This window comes from Rosa chinensis, chromosome 7, assembly GCF_002994745.2.
Source record: "Rosa chinensis cultivar Old Blush chromosome 7, RchiOBHm-V2, whole genome shotgun sequence".
NCBI classification, from domain to species: Eukaryota; Viridiplantae; Streptophyta; class Magnoliopsida; order Rosales; family Rosaceae; genus Rosa; species Rosa chinensis.
Genome location: NC_037094.1, coordinates 26,978,612 through 26,998,512, shown reverse-complemented (window position 1 = coordinate 26,998,512; position 19,901 = coordinate 26,978,612). Strand labels below are relative to the sequence as shown.

General features: G+C 37.4%; 2 protein-coding genes across 2 annotated transcripts; both read left to right on the top strand.

The window, feature by feature from the left end:
- Nucleotides 1–1,006: 1,006 nt before the first annotated feature.
- LOC112179795 (AT-hook motif nuclear-localized protein 8) lies at nt 1,007–5,260 on the top strand. The gene is made up of 5 exons (XM_024318277.2): nt 1,007–1,679; nt 1,764–1,816; nt 3,605–3,736; nt 4,329–4,490; nt 4,666–5,260. The coding sequence occupies exons 1-5, from the start codon at nt 1,127–1,129 to the stop codon at nt 4,942–4,944; spliced, it is 1,179 nt and encodes a 392-aa protein (XP_024174045.1). The 5' UTR covers nt 1,007–1,126; the 3' UTR covers nt 4,945–5,260.
- A 10,267-nt stretch (nt 5,261–15,527) lies between these two features.
- On the top strand, nt 15,528–16,583 carry LOC112179408. Its single transcript, XM_024317809.2, has one exon. The coding sequence runs from the start codon at nt 16,032–16,034 to the stop codon at nt 16,419–16,421; it is 390 nt and encodes a 129-aa protein (XP_024173577.1). The 5' UTR covers nt 15,528–16,031; the 3' UTR covers nt 16,422–16,583.
- Nucleotides 16,584–19,901: the final 3,318 nt, after the last annotated feature.

The following is a 19,901-nucleotide window of genomic DNA, read 5'->3' as shown; positions in this document are numbered from 1 at the left end:
ATATTGTTTTTGTGAAGGCCAAAAGCGCCTTTAAATTAATAAGGAAAATAGTAAATATATATATATATATATATATATATATATATATACATATAACGTGTCTTGATTGAGTTTTAGAAGTCCTTGAATGTGATTTTGGTAAGCACTTGTCAAAAAGACACCTCGTAAAAAAAATAAATTTTTGAAAAACACTCTAGAGTTGTTAAAAACAATTTCTGGATTTATTTTCCGGTGCAACATAGTGGGAAAGCTGTGTTATTGGTAATGATGCTTATTCGTAATAGAGTTATCTTTCCAATATGTCACCACAATTGTAAAACGAATAGAGTTATCTTTTCAATATGTCACCATAATTGTAAAACGAATAGAGTAGCCAGTGGAACACTTTTCACTAGTTGGTGCTTGGTAAAATACATTGTTTTAGTTGACACTCTTGTTATTATTTCAAGAAGTTCTCTTGATACTTATTGTAATATGGGGTTTAGGCACCATGTCTCTCCCCCCCATGTATTCTACAGTTTCATTAATCAAGGCTTGAGAGTAGCCGCACCGACCCTTCTTAAAAAAAAAAAAAATATCTCAAATAAGTCCAAAACTTTACCCTAAAGAGTTGAGCCATTGAAGATAGCCGAGAGAATAAAACAATCCAAACTCAATCATATTTCGATTTTAGGTAACAAGGATCTTTACCTTTCGATCTCGTATTCTTTCAAAACTTCAAAAAAGAACACCCCTTTCGTTTTAGGAATTAGAATTATTATCCAATTCAACAACACCGATCAACATATACCACCTTTATCAATAGGTATCGATACCCCCCAATTCTAAAAGCCAACCCATCAGTTTGGGCTTCGGAACACCACCACCAAGGCAGCCCTAAGGACTCTGATGGAGGCAAAAATTACATGTTTAATAATAAAACTAAAACTAAAACCCTAGAAAATCTAAACCCTAAACTACTTTATATATATATATAACACGAAACGCTTTTTCCTTTAGCAAAACACTTTTTAATTCCACCACCTCTCTCTCTATCTTTCTCTGTCTCATTAAACAAAGTAGGTCTCTCGGTCTCTCTCTCTCTCTCTCTGCTCCCCCCCATTACACTCCTTGATCTTCCCCCTTAATGGATTCCCGGGACGCCCCGCCGCAGCAGCCTCCGCCACAGCAACCCAACATGATGGTGGGCCCCAATTCCTACCCTTCCCCCATGGCCAACCCCAACCCCAACAACACCGCTACCGCCACCGCCAACAGCAACAACAACAACTCCTCGGCCGCGATGTTGGGCGGCGGCGGGCCGAATTCGGGTCGGTTCCAGTTCAACACGGTGGCCCAGCAGCAGCCCGCATCGAAGCCGCAGCCGCTCGATTCCATGAGCCCGAGCCCGTTCGACGGATCGTTGAGGCCGTGCGGCGGCGGCGGCGGCAGCGCAGGGTTTAGCATCGACTCTTCTACGGCCTCGGCGGGGAAGAAGAAGCGAGGGAGGCCCAGAAAGTACTCCCCTGATGGCAACATTGCATTGGGATTGGCGCCAACTCAGATTCCTGCCTCGGCTCCCGTTGCGGCCGCCGCCGGCCCCCACGGAGAATCGAGCGGCACCATGTCGTCGGATCCCCCTGCCAAGAAGAACAGGGGGCGCCCGCCGGGCTCCGGAAAGAAGCAGCTCGACGCTTTGGGTAATTCGCATTGTGATGAAATTGAATTTGAATTTGTAGGTCATAATGTGCTTATTTTGTGTGTGTTTGTTTTGGGTTGTGCAGGAGCTGGTGGAGTTGGGTTCACGCCTCATGTCATTATGGTGCAAGCCGGCGAGGTATGTAACTGTATTGATGTTATGAGTGATTGTGTTACATGTTAAGAGTTCAACAGTGAATTGCTTGATGCTAAGGCTTGTTATGGAGTGCATTGTAGTTGATGAAGTGCGAGTTATTCTAGTTCTTGCAGGGAAATTATCGTTTGGGGGTTTTCTGTGTATGTATTTATATTGTTAGGACGTGGAATGGGGTGATGTTGTGATGTGTGATTGCCGTTTTATTGGTTCAACCGTTGAAGTTGGTATTGATCTGCCTTGCAAGGGGATCACTTTTAGTGTAGTCCCTCTGTGGTATTTGATGTGCCAAATGTCAATGCGTTAACATGAAAATAAAAGGAATTAAGGTTATGAAAGTGCGAAAATCATTCGACTTTTGTTTGATCTACCAAATATATCATATTGATATGTCTTTTATGGTGATAAAATGTGTATTGCATTTATCCCATTTGTTGGTTACCAATGAAGATTTCACTTACACAATAGCTTTTCAATGTGTTGGTTTGAAAGAAAAATTTAGTTTCCTTTGATTGTTAGCATTGTCTTAAAAATTGAAAAATTTGGGATGTTTTCCTGGAAATTTGCTATTCTTTTACTTTTTTTATTTTTTATTTTTTTTATTCTAGGCACTGTATTTTGGCATGAAACTTTCTTTAGCTAAAGTTTTCGTCTTTTTCCCCAAGTTGTAATTTTTCTGCATGGACATTGCATACAAAAAGACTATTGTTAGGGAATCAGGGTTGGGGCAGTCAAAAGCTCAACCTTTATTGTTACAGGAAGATTCCCTTTACTTATGATAATTGTGTTGATATAACTAAATAAACAGTTCAACAGTACAGTTATATGTTTTTATCATATTTTCCTCATTCCCCTCAACTCGGTTACCCTATAATTTGCTTTAAATCCAAACGAAGCCACTTCAACTGGGTTGGTTTGTGATGTGCAACATAGATCTTGGCTCAAGCTGGATTTCAATTGAATTAGTGATTTAGAATATGAGCATAAGGCATTCCCCCATTTGGTATACAAATTTTGTCTTTACCCCTGCTTGGGAGTAATAAATACCTCCTGCTTCTTGTTTCGTCTCCAATGAAATTTATCTATCATAGGACTAGCTGAACTTAACTAATAGGATCTGCATGCATGATGTAAGTTTAAGTGCCCCAAGAGGTAAGACATTGCAATGTCTGCCTCCAGACAGAATCATTATATTCCACATGTGCTCATATCGTTTATGTGAAGTGTAAACATTATTGTTTGGTTTTATTTTATTTTTTTTATGTAGTAGTCATTTCATAATTAATTGATTCTTGGGCTGGAGAATCTGAGCACAAATATTTGACTATTTGTGTTTTCTCTGTGGATCATTTTCATTGGACTAAGAAGATGACTCTTACAAATTATAGATGTAGTTGATTGTGTATATATGTTCTCATTTATATGTATATTATCGTAGGGATGGTAGGGTTGTGTGTGTGTGTGTGTGTGTAAAGTGTAATACATCACAGATAACTGTTTGAGAAACCCTGTAATGTAGTCTGAGGATATCCAGAAGGATGATAATAAAACAAGAAAATATTTGCATCCTTTTGTTGCAATTGAGGCTTAAAGCACCAGAATTGTGACAAATTTAACTAACTTATCGTAGATAGTTTTCTCGTCAGGAATCTGTTCTTATTTTCAATTTTCATTTGTGATATGATTTTGCTGCCTGCGTTTTCAAGATATTTGATATATGGGTTCAATGATGGTAGCCTTCTATTCTAATTTGTATGTCCTTATGGTTTGCAGGATATAGCATCAAAGGTTATGTCCTTTTCACAGCAAGGACCACGCACAGTTTGTATCCTTTCTGCAAATGGTCCAATCGGCAATGTTACCCTTCGCCAGCCATCAATGTCTGGTGGTACAGTCACATATGAGGTAGCTGTAATATAGTTAACTGGATTCAAATTCTTTTGGGCATTTCAACATGGATTTGGCCTATATGTACATACTGGTATTGCAGTACATACATAACAGGAAATGAGTTCGATAAGGCTCTTAGAGATATGAAAAGACAAACTTGTGCATCATTATGTCCTTATCTCCTCGATCCTGTTTTACAGATAGAAATATTTGTATGTTATAACAATACATCATCCAATAATTTAGCAAAGAAATACAAATGAATGCAATGGTCAGCACAACATTCAATTGGAAAGAAATCTCTTGAAGCTTAAGTATGTTGTTGAAACCCAGCCCCTCCAAACTTGTTTGTTTATTCTTTGTAGTCAGTATGAGCACTTCTATTTTGTAGGATGGGAACAGTTTCTTCTATATGTATGACTCCAATGCATGAATAACATGCTACTCTGAAATAGAGTGAAGTAATAATTATAGGCTTTTACATATTATAACATAAAAACATTGAATTGAGCCTATGAATAGGCATTGATGCTTTTTCTTTCATTTTCTAATTTGAAATCCTTGACCATACTAAGTAATCTGCCTTGTTTATTCTTCTTTTTTGCAGGGTCGATTTGAGATTATTTCTCTGTCAGGCTCCTACTTGTTCTCTGAAAATAATGGTAACCGCAGCAGAACTGGTGGTTTGAGTGTGTCCCTGGCAGGGTCTGATGGTTCAGTGCTGGGCGGTGGAGTTGCGGGCATGCTATTGGCAGCAGGCCCGGTACAGGTACCACTGCTCCTAATTTCCTCCTTTGTCAGTTATGAATTTATGATGATATGTTCAACTTCTTTTCTGTGAAAAAGAATTGAGGGCCTGGAGCTCTATTTAGAAGTTTCAACCTAAGCAAATTCAATAAATGCATACCAGATTTTAATCTAACTTGGTTTTAATGGAATTCCAGGTGATTGTGGGTAGCTTTATTGCGGAAGGGAAAAAATCTAGCTCCAATTTGCTAAAATCCGGGCCTTCTTCTCCACCACCATCTCAAATGTTGAACTTTGGTGCACCTATGACAGCAGCTAGCCCTTCCTCTCAAGGAGGAGGCTCAACTGAGTCGTCTGATGAGAATGGTAGTAGCCCTCTTAACAAGGCGCCACCTGTGCTTTACAGTAACCCTAGTCAACCCATGCATAATATCACGATGTACCAACAATTATGGGCTGGGCAAACTCAACAGTGAAGATCATGCTTCTCAGTTACATTAGTACAGCGCATTGGAGTATTTGACTTCATTATTCTTCTTAGTGGATATAGGGGTCAGAATCCAAATGCTAACATGCATTGCCCAAAATAACTCAGAGGGGCGTTTATGCTAGTTCTAGATTGGTTTTTTTCTTTATTTCGTTCAAGGTAGTTAACATTTTTTCTTCCCTCCATATGATGATTAAAACATGGCTATGTTGATAGCTGATAATATGCCACCTGTTAGGTTCTCATGAGTTAAAATTGCTTCTTTGTTATTTTCCGAATTTTTGTTTTCAACTTCTTTGGTTTTACGAGTATCTGGATCTGGACTTGATGTGTGAGGTTGTCAGAAATATGAAATTTCGGAGCAATCTTCAACAGATGTAAATTGCTGCAGAAATGGTTTTGGATAGCAAAAATAGGATTGCCAATCTTCTCCCCGACTCTAGTTTTCAAAATTGAACTTGGTTGCCTCCATTTTTTTTTAATGATTTCTTCCATCAATCCGTTGAAAATTGAACTAGTTTTCCAAGAATCACGCGCACTGATCCCCATCTGGAAGGCCTTGTTGCTGATATTTGTAGTAAAAAAAAGATGCTCAATGAACGGAGAATCATCTGTAGAGTTGATGTCCCTCTTCAAGATAAGTTAGCTCGGTAGACCAATACAATTTCTATTGCTAAACATGGGATCAGGAGCCCCATAGGCAATTCTTTTGAATCAGTAACATGAGTCAAATTTGAGAATTTGCTGATTTAATTGGAAGCAAATTTATACTCTACTCCTCTTTGTTCGTGTTTCTTGTTGATTTGTTATATGCAGTGGATGTAGCAATATAATCTGTTCTAGATTACAGCTTGATCTATGGATGATTTAACTATTGCACTTACTAAATAGTATAGAAATGTATTCCACAAAGTGTTCTGAAACAAAAGTAGTGGTGCTAGAGATCCAAAACCAACCACGTGTGGGGACATGGGAGCGTAAAAAAGGAAGAGAAAGCGCCGGAAAATGGCGTTACACCATTCGGCTACTTCGAATAAACGAGAGTAGTGGTCGTTTTTGGTACTATAGCCCAGTGGATCATTGGTCTACGAACGTGATTTCACAACTTGATATATAAGGTGCTTAATGGAAACAAGTTTCACACACAATAATATGATTTGGTGATGATCACGAGAGAAGCAGGGTGGATTAAACTGGATTTGCGATGACCTTACAGCACGAAAACACTAGAACTCTAGGAAGTCAAATGAGCGCAATAGTTCAAAGCTTCATTTAGAGTATCATTATATAGTTGTATATATGGTTGATATTGACATCAATGTGAATAATGGCTGTTGGGACATGGTTAGTATGCTTAGATCGAACACTTGGATAAGGAACTTAGAAGGTCGCAGGGAAATTACGCCTTACTTTTCCTATGAAGGAAAAATCTCGGGGTAGAAGAAAGCATCTACACCAACCTTGATGTTCCTTTTGACAAGACTTGCTTGCCTCGAGTGAGAAAGTGAGATTCTGCATTTACCTCTGCATGATCTATTAGAAATATGAACTTAAAACATTCTCAACTCTACATTTACCTCTGTATACTTGGTTACCTAAATTATGAGTTTTATGCATTTAGAGACAAAGAATTGAGACCTATTAGGTAGGGAAGTAGCCAGGATATAGATTTGAGGTGGGCTAATTTAAGGCTCGCTTACAAGAATTTTTTTTCTTTGTCGATAATAACTCAATAGATTTTGAGACTACATTTTAGAAGAAAGACTAATGGAGAATGTTGTAACTAAAGAAAAAAAAAAAAAAGAAGGAGAACAAAATGTGGAAAGAGCAAAGAAAAACAGACAAAATTTACCTTTAAGAGGAAATTTTTAAGAAATGCTAATAGGAAAAATTAATAGAAAAGTTGTAACAAAAGAAAGGGGAAAAAAAGGAGGAGGAAATGGGAAAGAGACAAACAAACAAAAAAAACAAAACAGGAACATAAGAAAAGAAAATGAAGCCAAAAAAAAAAAAAAGGATATGAGTTAACAACAAAGAAAGGAGGATTAAAAGACTCGAACCCAGGTCAGATTTGAGGAAGAGCTAAAAAACCTTCTCATTTTACCAACAGAACCAACATCACAATCAATGTTAGATCGATGGCACACTTATACTATGTAAATGACTGCAACAATTTTAGGTTGGGCTGTAGCTCAACTAGCTCTTCACATGGAAACGTCCCTGCTATCTAGTAATTGAATTTGTCTCTAGATAGGTAACTCTAGACTTATCCGGTTAGAGATAATAAAATCAAACGAGTTTGAGCTTTAGTAGTCCTATCCGGATGCTAAGAGGGTAGTTGGACAATTAGTTTTGCAACATTAATATTCAATCGTTTTAATGATTGCAAGGGAGGCAATGTGGGTGAATCCCGATGCCCTAACTCCCATCTAGCTATTTGATAACAACTTGTTTAGTCTAGCTTAGTTTACATTACTTGGTTTAGTTGTTTCTATTTGAATCGAAACCATTCTCAACATCAAAATCAAATCTCTACACACCATCTTGCACATACTCACTATGAAATTTGGTTCACTTGTGAGCCTTTATTTATGATTGTACATTTGCATATTCTCCCTAGTTTACCTTAGGAATTTCCTAGCTAGAGTGGAATTTACCAATCCCTTGGATACGATATTATTTAATCAAAAACACCACTACACTATAACTTGGCCTTTATACTTAATGGTGGCTTCAATGCTAATAGTAGGATGCATCAGTATAGGCTTGAACTTTCAATTCTTGATCCTTTAATCTTCTGCACACAAGCATATGATCTCTCGTGTTTTTCAAATACCTCAAAACTTTCTTTCCAACCACCCAATGCTCTTGTCCTACATTGAATTGATACCTTGATAACATGTTCACAGCAAAAGCTATGTCAGGCCTAGTGCAGACTTGAGCATACATTAAACTCCCAACTAGACTAGCATAGGGTATCTTCTCCATCCATTTTCTTTGTAATGCATTTTGAGGACACTGTCGTTCATGCAATTCATCACCTTTTGGCATAGGTGATTCACCAGACTTGCACTTTTCTAAACCAAACCTCTTCAGCACCTTATTAATGTAATTTTTCTGTGATAAGCCAAGTGTGCACAACTTTCTATTTCTAGTAGTTTCAATCCCAAGAAAATAGTGTGCTTCTCCTATATCCTTCATGTCAAAATTTTGCAACAAGAATTCTTTGGTTGATTTCAGCAGGTTAATATTGCTATTGGCTAGCAAAATGTCATCCACATAGAGGATTAAAAATACTACTTCACTCCCATGCCACTAGTCTTGCAATATATATACATCCATCTAACTTGTTCTCTTCAAATCCATACTTGGTTATAATGTAATGTCCCGAACCTAAATTTACCAGTTTACGAGTCTTTCGATGGGTAACCGACATTTACATTACTTTTTGGCTCCGTTTCGACATTTTAGGGGGCCCTAAAAGTTGACTTTTTGTTCGGGTCAAAAATTTGAGAAAATGTTCTTCATGAAAGTTGTAGAGAAAGTTAAACCGAGCCCGTGCATATGTGGTACGTAAAAATGGGAGTTCGTATGCGAAATTTATAAGCAAAAATGTAAAGTTACTGTTTTCTGGTAAATTAGTATATATATTCGAAAATTTACTGTGGTAGATCAGTTCTACCACTCTCTCTCACTCCTCTCCGTTTCTCTCTCCCTGAGCTCTCTCTCTCTCTCCTCTGCACCTCCGGCCACCTGGGAGCGAACCGCGACCACCGTTGGCTTCCTCTCCTCCTCCTGGACACGCCTACGGTGGTAGCTCGTCGAGTCTTGGCCGGAAAACGGCGAACCAAGGCCAAGAAATTTACTGTAGCATGTGACCGTTGACCTCAATTCCGGCCACCTCTGGCGACAAAGCCAGGCTTTTTAGAATCACATTGAGGAGTACTTGAAGCTCCCCAAATATCTGGAAGAGATTTACAGCGTGGAGGAAGAAAGCATAATTATAAAATTTTACTCTACTTCGGTTTGCTTAATTGTTCAGCCACTTAGAGGTATTTTCTGACTTGGTCACAGTTATGAAAGATGCTTAGAATGTTGAGTTGATAATGTTGGTAAAATTTGGTAGCCAGATGTGGTGGTTGACCGGCGGCACGTGGGGCCCAGGCGAAGCCGCCAGTGGAGGCGTCCGGCCGTTCCTGGTGAGTTTTTTTGGTCTATTGAGTAGTATATTTTGTTATGAATTTATGGATAGGTGTTTGGTGGAAGTTGGAGGAGGTTTGGATATTAATTGGAATTTTCGAAGTTCAATAGTTTGGTTATTGATTTATGAGAATTCCACTATCGGATTTCTCTCAGCTTTGCCCTAGAAACCTTCAATTAAAGAATTGGTGCAAATGATTAAGTTTTGGTTTAATCAGAGAAGAAATAGAAATGTTAATTTATGAGAATTTGATGTGGGAATCGTATTTAATTTCCAGATTGTTATTCACGAATTATAATTGTATACATGGCGATATACCGAGTTATTGTTCGATGAAGGAACTCGTATGCGTGATCGCCTAAATAGTACTGTGAGTGGACATTTATTTTAAATTAAATGTGCATGCAGTATATTATTATTTTCCGATTGAGGTTTAATTTATTATTTGAATTATTGAGTATTATAATTTTATGAGCTTGATTTCTTGAGATTTATTATGCTCTATGAGTTACGGGATTTTTAGTGGATTTCCTTCCTGAGGGCTTTCAATAGATTTTCAAGCTAATTATTTATGAGTTATTGAGTTGGGAAATGATTTTCGGGAAGTGACTGATTCAGAAAATATTATGAGAATTATTGATTCCGAATATCAGTTTTTATGATGATATACAAGTATGAAGGATTTAGCAAATATTTGAGCATGATTGAATTATCGAGATTTATTGAGTTTTGAGCTTCACACTTATCAGCCTTGAGTTAGATTGAGATTTCTTTCCGAAAGCATTTATTGATTTACAGAGTATTTGATTTATGCTTACGAGGATTTATTGAGATATTGAGGTTTGAGTTAGCGAGATAATCCTGAGTTATGCTTTCAGTGAATTTTTAATGTTTTATTGAAGTAACATCGAGTTTCTTTTCGAAAGCAAGTAATTGAAAGAGGTTGTTTCCAGTTTATTGAGGAGGCTATTTAGTTTATTGAGGAGGCTATCTTCTGCGCATGCGTATATTACCTAGTTGGCAGTCTCTTCTAGGTAATAGTCTGGTTGGCAGTCCCTTCCAGACTACATACCGGTTGGCAGTCCCTTCCGATGCGTTACCTGGTTGGCAGTCCCTTCCAGATGACATGATGTAGTTAGTTTACAGTCTCTTCTAACTACCTGTGGCTAGTTGGCAGTCCCTTCCAATGCGTCACCTGGTTGGCAGTCCCTTCCAGATGACATGAGGTAGTTAGTTGGTAGTCTTTTCTAACTACCTGTGGTTAGTTGGCAGTCCCTTCTACCCACCGCCTCCTATTCCGATTGGCAGTCCATTCCGATGCGTCACCTGGTTGGCAGTCCCTTCCAGATGACATGAGGTAGTTAGTTGGCAGTCCCTTCTAACTACTTGTGGCTAGTTGGCAGTCCCTTCTACCCACCGCCTCCTATTCCGGTTGGCAATCCCTTCCGATGCGTCATCTGGGTGGCAGTCCCTCCTAAATGGCATGAGATGACTAGACAGCAGTCCTTTCTAGTCATCAAACGAGCCTCTTGAAAAGGATGTTTTATAAGGATTGAGGATGAGATTTTAAGAAATTGCAAGATGTTTTATTTTTACGTGATTAAGATTGCAGTATTTTCAAGATTGTTACTACATGCGAGGTTTTAAAGAATAACTTGGGAAAGCATTAAGTTTTACATATTCATTCGAAATTACTTATTTTTCGTCCACTCACTCTAACGGTTTTTGTTTTAAAATGCTTTCCCCTGGGCCCTTCTGTAACATCCCGAACCTAAATTTACCAGTTTACGAGTCGTTCAATGGGTAAACGGCATTTACATTTACTTTCTGGCTCCGTTTCGATATTTTAGGGGGCCCTAAAAGTTGGCTTTTTGTTTGGGTCAAAATTTAAAAAACTTTTCTTCATGAAAGTCGTAGAGAACGTTAAACCAAGCGCGTGCATACTTGGTTCGTAAAAATCAGAGTTCGTATGCGAAAGTTATAAGCGAAATATGAAAGTTACTGTTTATGGTAGATTTGTATAAATTTAAAAAGTTACTGTGACTGGGTAACTTTTCTTTTTTTTCTCTCTCCTTCCCTCGTGCAATTCTCTCTCTCTCTCTCTCTCTCTCTCTCTCTGCAACTCTCTCTTTCACCACCTCTAGGCCACCAAATGGCGAGCTGCGAGCATCGATAGACTCGTCTCCTCCTCCTTAATACGCAAGTGAGAGTTATTTACGGCGATTTGGCCGGAAATGTGGAGATCGAAGCCAACATTTTTTACTATAGCAAATTGGTCAACGTCGATTTCCGGCCACCTCTGGTCATAAACCCAGGTCCATTAGAAGCGCCTTGAGCCACTCTTCATGCTCGCCAATTTTCATAACCTAGATCGAAGCATGGAGGAAGAAAGCATAATTGGGAAATTTCACTGTACTTCGGAGTGCTTAATTGTTCGGCCACTTCAAGGTATTTTCTGACTTTGTCACAGTTGAGAAAGTTATTAGAAATGTTGAGATGATGCTGTGGATGAAATTTGGTGGCCGGAGGAGGAATTGGCCGCCGCATGAATAGTGCGACGGTGAATAGTGATGTGTATGAACAGTGATTTATATGCTGTTTTTTTAGTTAGTTCAATCCTATATTTGTTGTAGAGTTTGTAAATGTGATTTTGGAGTGATTTGTTATGGATTAGGAATTTCTGAAGTTTAATGAGACGGGTGTCGATTATGGGAATCCAACCTTCATATTTTCCCTTGTTTCCACTTTGGAATACTTAATCGATGAATTGGTAATAGTGGTAAAGTTTGGATTGAATCCAAGAAGAAGTGGATAGGTGATTTATGAGGATATGATGTGTGAATGGTATTTAATTTCCGGATTGTTATTCACAAATTATAATTGTGTACAGGATGACGTATCGAGCTACTGCTTGACGAAGCAAACCGTTTGTGTGGTCGCCTAAATAGTACTGTGAGTGGACATTTATTTTAAATTAAATGTGCATGCAGTATATTATTATTTTCCGATTGAGGTTTAATTTATTATTTGAATTATTGAATATTATGATTTTATGAGCTTGATTTCTTGAGATTTATTATGCTCTATGAGTTACTGGATTTTTAGTGGATTTCATTCCCGAGGGATTTCAATAGATTTTCAAGCTAATTATTTATGAGTTATTGAGTTGGGAAATGATTTTCGGGAAGTGACTGATTCAGAAAATATTATGAGAATTATTGATTTCAAATATCAGTTTTTATGATGATATTCGAGTACGAAGGATTTAGCAAATATTTGAGCATGATTGAATTATAGAGATTTATTGAGTTTTGAGCTCCACACTTATCAGCATTGAGTTAGATTGAGATTTCTTTCCGAAAGCATTTATTGCTTTACAGAATATTTGATCTATGCTTTCGAGGATTCATTGAGATATTGAGGTTTGAGTTAGCGAGATAATCCTAAGTTATGCTTTCGGTGAATTTTTAATGTTTTATTGAAGTAACAGCGAGTTTCTTTCCGAAAGCAAGTAATTGAAAGAGGTTGTTTCCAGTTTATTGAGGAGGCTATTCAGTTTATTGAGGAGGCTATCTTCAGCACATGCGTATATTACCTAGTTGGCAGTCCCTTCTAGGTAATAGTCTGGTTGGTAGTCCCTTCCAGACTACATCCCGGTTGGCAGTCCCTTCCAATGCGTTACCTGGTTGGCAGTCCCTTCCAGATGACATGAGGTACTTAGTTGGCAGTCTCTTCTAACTACCTGTGACTAGTTGGCAATCCCTTCTACGCACCGCCTCCTATTCCGGTTGGCAGTCCATTCCGATGCGTCACCTGGTTGGCAGTCCCTTCCAGATAACATGAGGTAGTTAGTTGGCAGTTCTTTCTACCCACCGCCTCCTATTCTGGTTGGCAGTCCATTCCGATGCGTCATCTGGTGGCAGTCCCTTCTAACTACCTGTGGCTAGTTGGCAGTCCCTTCTACCCACCGCCTCCTATTCCGGTTGGCAGTCCATTTCGATGCGTCATCTGGTGGCAGTCCCTCTTAGATGGCATGAGATGACTAGACAGCAGTCATTTCTCGTCATCAAACGAGCCTCTTGAAAATGATATTTTTATAAGGATTGAGGATGAGATTTTAAGAGATTGCAAGATGTTCTATTTTTACGTTATTAAGATTGCAGTAAAGATGATGATTAAAAGTATTTCTAATATTGTTACTGCATGCGAGGTTTTAGAGAATAACTTGGGAAAACATTAAGTTTTACTTATTCATTCGAAATTATTTATTTTTCGTCCACTCACTCTAACGGATTTTACATGTTTTCCCCTGGGCCCTTCGGTTTCAAATGCCCAGTTTGCATGTCAGTTTAGCTTGAGGTCGAGCGTACATGGGGTTGAGGCATAGCTATCTTAGCTTCCGCATTTTAAAAGTATCGGTCATTTATCTTATATTTTATCATCTTGTACGCCTGTACATTAGATTGCTCTGATAACCCAGGATATTAATATTCTTAAGTTTAGAATTGTTTGTGAAATTGGAGATGTTGTGATACGGGGAGCAGGGTGGCTCCAGAAGATTAAGGGTGGATTATTTTAGAAGTGTAAATGTCTTCTACAGGTTTTTGGGTAGTCCACTTTTAGAGGGAGTTCCGCCAATTTTTTAGTAGAATTTCTTCTGAGGTGGGCCCTGCAGGGCCTCTTTGGATTTCAATGTGAAATCCGGGGCGGGTCCTGTCACCTTCTGTTTCAAATGCCCAGTTTGCAGTCCAGTTTAGCTTGAGGTCGGGTGTATATGGGGTTGAGGCATAACTGTCATAGCTTCCACATTATAAAGTATCGGTCATTTATCTTGTATTCTATTCTTTTGTACGCCTGTACATTAGATTGCTCTGATAACCTATGAGATTAATATTCTTAAGTTCATAATTGTTTGTGAAATGGGAGATGTTGTAATATAGGGAGCAGGGTGGCTCTAGAAGAATAAGGGTGGATTATTTTAGAAGTGTAAATGTCTTTCTACAGGTTTTTGGTAGTCCACTTTTAGAAGGAGTTTCGCCAAATTTTTTTTGTAGAATTTCTTCTAAGATGGGCCCCGCATGGCCACTTTGGATTTCAAGATGAAATCCGGGGCAGGTCCTGTCATATAACTTCATCAAATTTTAGGTACCATTGTCTGCAAACTTGTTTAAGTCCATAAGTAGACTTTTGTAGGTTACAAACCTTCTTTTTATCATTTACAAACCCTTTTGGTTGTAGCATACATATCTCTTCAAATAAATCTCTATTCAAGAATGCTGTTTTGATATGTGAAGTTACTCAGGTGAGGTCTTTTTTCATCGTGGCCCCTAAAAGGGTCAAATCTCGTGTGTGATATTTGTTCTTATTATATTGACGTCTTCTGATTGAAACAAATTTTTTCTTCATTTAAATTCAATCGTGAATGTTAAAAAAATTTCTTCGTCACGACAATTTTACTATAAAACACTATTGAAGAATGCTATAATAGTTTTTCATGGGATAAATCAATTAAAAGATACAAATCGATCATCACAAAAATATGGCGAGATTTCATAATTGAACCATCATATATTCATAGCTCCATAATTTGCAAGTTTTGCCTGTCACTCTGTCAGTGTATTTTCTTCCCGAAAGATGTGAGAGACTCAAAAATTAATTTGTTCTGCCAGTGCATACACTTTGAACTTGTCATTCAAAAGAAGTCAGATGGCCTTGACTGGGGTAAAAGAGTTACTAAGGTAAAAGATAAACTCCAATTTAACCAACCAATTAGCCTATGGACCCAAAAAGATAACATTCATATCGTCAGTTTTACCTAGACATTGATGAAAATATAAGGCATATAATTGCATAGAACTGTTATTTCTAGGAATTTGCCAAAATAGCATTCTAGAATATTTCTTGATGGTTTTGTAAAATTTCTCATTCTTTTGTTGACTTAACAAAATGAAGGATATTGTGGGGAATTCACGTGACAACTTTGTTTAAAAGTTATCCAAACATGAGTTTTTGAAACCAACTAGGGCTAGGTTTGATCCAGTTTGTATCAGTTTTAGGCCAAACCGAGAATGAAATATTTAACCTTGTACACTTCAGTTACGGTCTTCTAAACCAGCCCAAACCAATTGCAATCGGGTTGGTATGGTCTAGTTTTCTGATTTTTGTTGTCTAGCAATTTTCTTTTTGTTAAACGAACAATAAAACATCTTAAACGTTATTTAAGCGTGACCCGATCATGATCCAATTCTAATTAGCAAAATGTCAATATTATCTCAACATAATCACTTATTAGGTATTGAATTTTCACTCAAAAAACATCTATACAATAAAAAAATTTAAGTAATTCACCACCTCATCTGAGAGGTACCTTTGCATGTCGGCACTCGGTCAAGGCGTCACGCATCAACAGCAAAGGCCAGCAGTTTCATATGGAGCCTTGTCTCCCCATTCGGCAGTCACAATCCAAATTTCTTATTTCCCTACCACCCACCAATACATTATTCTTCCAACGGCTCTTTTGCCAGCCAGGAGGCCAGGAGCTTCTCCCAACTACATAATACACTCATAAAATTACAAAATTACTCTTTTCTTATTGCAATTTGCAAATAAGTACTCTCTCTAGCCGTTCGGTGGCCTATTAATTCAATCCTACTCCATCATCAGGCTCTTCTCTCATAAATTCCTTGCCTTTCACTCCCAAATTATCAACCAGATCTCATCTTATTACGCTCCCATCTCTCCAAACCCAAAGAGACATCTTCAATACACAACCAAATTGCCGCTATATATATATATCTATACCTACAACACATATACTCTGATCATCTCATACTTCCTTTGCTTTTTTGCACCATTATTTCATTTTTGTCATTTCAATGGCCTGCTTGGCCCTGCCGATTTCCATGTTCAGAAAGAGGTGCATGGGGTCACGGCTAGGCTACCGGCCATTAACCGAAGATGGGTTTGGCGAGATGGAGAGTCCGGTGACGGTGGTGGTCGGGAAGGAGAAGAGGGAGTTCCTGGTCGACCCTTTTGTGCTGGAAGAGAGCCCTTTTCGGGTTTTGATCGAGACGATGAACAAGAACAAGGAGAGGGTGAACTTTCGTGATCGTCGACCTGTGGTCTATGGCAAGGAGAGGGTGGTTTTTGTGGATGTCGATGCTATTCTGTTTGAGCATATGTTATGGTTGTTGTATAATGATTGCTCTTCTTTGTTTAAGCTCAATCTCAAAGAGATTATTGACTTCTATGCTCAAGATTATTAGAGAGAGATAGAGGAAGAGACAGAGACCAGAGGTAGCCACATGAAACTGAGGTACCCTGCTCACTGATATGAGAGCCCATCGGCCATAGCTGTAGTTCTTGCTGTAAAGAAAATAATTGACATGAAGATATATTTATACATGACACATTATTAATTATTATAACCTCTCAATCTTTTAACTATATGTTGAACCTTCTTCTTTTCCATATTTTTTTTTTCTAATCTTCCTCACCATATATCACTACCCGCTCCATTTTAATTAGGATTGTAAAGGGTAATGGGTCAAGGTTACATAACCAATTAACAGCTCGGGCCAAGTATCACTAGTTTCCCTGAATTTTCAGATTTATCATTTGCTTTTCTCCAAGAAATTCAAATAGTTGTCTTCTAACCATGCCAATGCAATAGCGTGGCACATATGTTGGTACAATATGCATTCCAGAACCGAGGTATCACTATAAGAAAAATACCCTTTTACCCGCACATAATTTACAGCTTACAAAATTGTGCGAAAACATGCATGCATCTACAATCAAAGTCTCTTAAACTTAATGTTTAATTCGTGTGATCAAAACTTCTTGAGCAATGGAATTGATAACGGATTTATCTTCATTTTGAAAGGAAAAATAGTGTATAAGAAGGAATGAACAGCTAACTTAATTACATGAAGAACAATTCATCCTGAGTGAGGGAGAAAAGCACGTATAAAGCGGCCTTAACATGTCCTGTCCAAATTAACTTCTTTTCCTCATCAAGGAAATTGAGGACATAAGTTTTCATTCATAAATCACATTGAAAAAGTCTAAGATATCTTCACCAACAAAGTCAAGATATTGCTTAGTTTTTGGGTAAACAATGAAAAAGTCACTTAACCTTAGTAGATTGAAAAAGTCGGTGTGATTGGAAACATCGATTTCTTTTATTTAATTTTAGATTGACAAAAGTTTGTCATATTTCACTATCAACAAGAACTGTGTGTTAGAATTATTATCACACCTTGTTGCCACAACAACGCGTACCATTAGCTTTCATGTAATCATGCATCCTACCGTCGACATGGTTGAAAACTGATATTACATTTGTTTAATCGATTGCTTAATTTTCCCCTTTCAGACTGAGAGGGACTCAAATTGGTCAAACTGATCTGGGAACTAATCATACTAGAGAAAAAATTTGGTGAAGTTGGTAACAAACTTGAGCTAAAGGCAAGTAATCAATTACAAACTGTTAAGTAAAGTAAGACTGCAGATACCATTCTCCACCCCAAAATATAAAAAGGATCAATATTTACAAAAATATCACCATATTTTTATTTTGCATTATTTATGAAAGTCACTGCATCTAAACAAGTATGGTTATTGATTGAAAAGCTATTAGCAATGAATGAATAAATTATTTTCAGTGAATCAAAAAGTTACTATTAATGAACCGAAAATATACCGTCATTCTTCAAAAAAATTACTATAAGTCAGTAGACAGTAGTTTTTAGAAAGAAGGTAGTGTTAATTGATAATAGCTTTCGAAATATGGTAGTGACTTTTTTGACGAATAACAACTTTTTAAAAAATTAATAGTAGCTTTTCGATTTGTATTGTAACTTTTTGGTTATCCGACAATAGTTTTTTTGTTCATCAGAATTAATTTTTTGGTTTGTTGTCGCTAGATTTTCAATTTATAACAGTAGTTGTTTCGGCGCAGTGACATTTTCATAAATAATGAAAATTAAAAGTGCGATAGTATTTTTATAAATATTGATTTTTTTTTTATCAGGATATTTTTTTATATTTTGGTGGCTTTATGAGAGAAAAAAAAATTAACATTCAACTCATATGAAAAGACAAATAAGGATAAAGAGAGGAAAAAAAAAATATTTTTCTTACCACCCTTATTAATATAACATTCAATTTTATTTTGGACATTAACAATCAAACTTTTTTTAGAATTTCCTTATATTACTTATATAAGTTGATAATTTACCTAAAATAATTAATTTCTATATATGGCCTTATCATTAATACAAAATTAAATTTTAAATAATCTGATTTGGATTTTTCTTAAACAAGTAAATTTATTGAATATTTTGGTGTAGCTACTACTAATTCATTTGAAAACCAAAGTCTTTTCCACCACCCATCAATATTGCCAAAAAAAAAATACTACGATCCGGTTTAAAATAAAAATATTTCTAACTGCCTACTTGTTCAGCCCCTCCAAGAATCACTTTCTGGTTCCGTCACTGAAAGCACACAAAATATGTAGGCAGCTCCCCTCACAAAATTTTTAGTGGTTGAATTGATAGAGATTAAGAAAAGAAAAGAAAAAAAAAAACAACAAATTGTTGAAAATATAGATTTAATTGTTCAAGGATGTTTTGGTAAAATTAAGGAGGTGTACTTAACTTTTTAAGTATTCAAAAAACTGAATTGGAGGTTTAATAAGTAGGAAAAATCCAGATATCAAATTTGGAGGTCCAACTAGTACCCCCCAAAATAATAAAAAATAATAAAAACCACCAAAATAACTAACCTTTGGTGGTTTTACGTCATCATTCATTTAATTTGAGAGAAAAAAAATTAAATAAACGAGTCGATGAGTTATGACATGTTGGTAAGTTATAATTCCAATATTGTAAAGGTCATGGTTCGATTCTCACAGACATATATAGGGTGGGGTGTTCTAAGGATTTTTTTTTTTTTAAATAAATAAATGTTCAAGTAAATCCAGAATATGTGTTTGGCCCAAACTCGAGGTTACTTACACTAGTTGAAATAGAGTTTATATTAGAGATATTCTCGGAGAATCTTAGGAGATATTCAATCAATGTACGATTATGTTTCCATGTACAACTCTATCTCTATGCTTGTAATCCTCTATATAAAGAGGCTCCTATTATCAATGAAAGTACGACTCAATTCTCTCCCAATTCAATTTTCCTTAAACAGGTTATCAGCACGAAGCCCTAACCCTGAAACAAATAGTCAAACCCTGATTCAAGAAACTAAAAACCTTGAAACCTTTTCTGCCTCCACCTCACACCTTGAAGAACTCGATTCCAGGAGTCCAGAACTGGAGGCGGCACCCCAAAAACCGGTCGGAAACCTACCGAACCGGCCACCGGAAGCTCCATACAACTCACAGCAAATATTCCACCGGATCACCCTCTTCCGGACCTCCAATTTCCACCAAATTTTGGTAGTAGAAGCCCGTTGATTTGAAGTTTTAGGAACCGGAAGAAAAAGTTCAAGAACCGGCCTAAAAAGACTTGAACCGGCCACCTGAGCAGCTGCACCTTGAACCGGTAGAAAAGAAAGAAGAAGAAAAGAAGAAAAGAAGAAGAAAAAGAGAAGAAAGGAAGGCCCAACCCAAAATCCCACTAACCCAAGCCCAGAAGCCCGCCGACATCAGCCCTAGGACCTGCGCCACATCAGCAACAGGACCCCCTGCCATGTCAGCCCTCCGGTCAACACCCGGTCAACGCCGG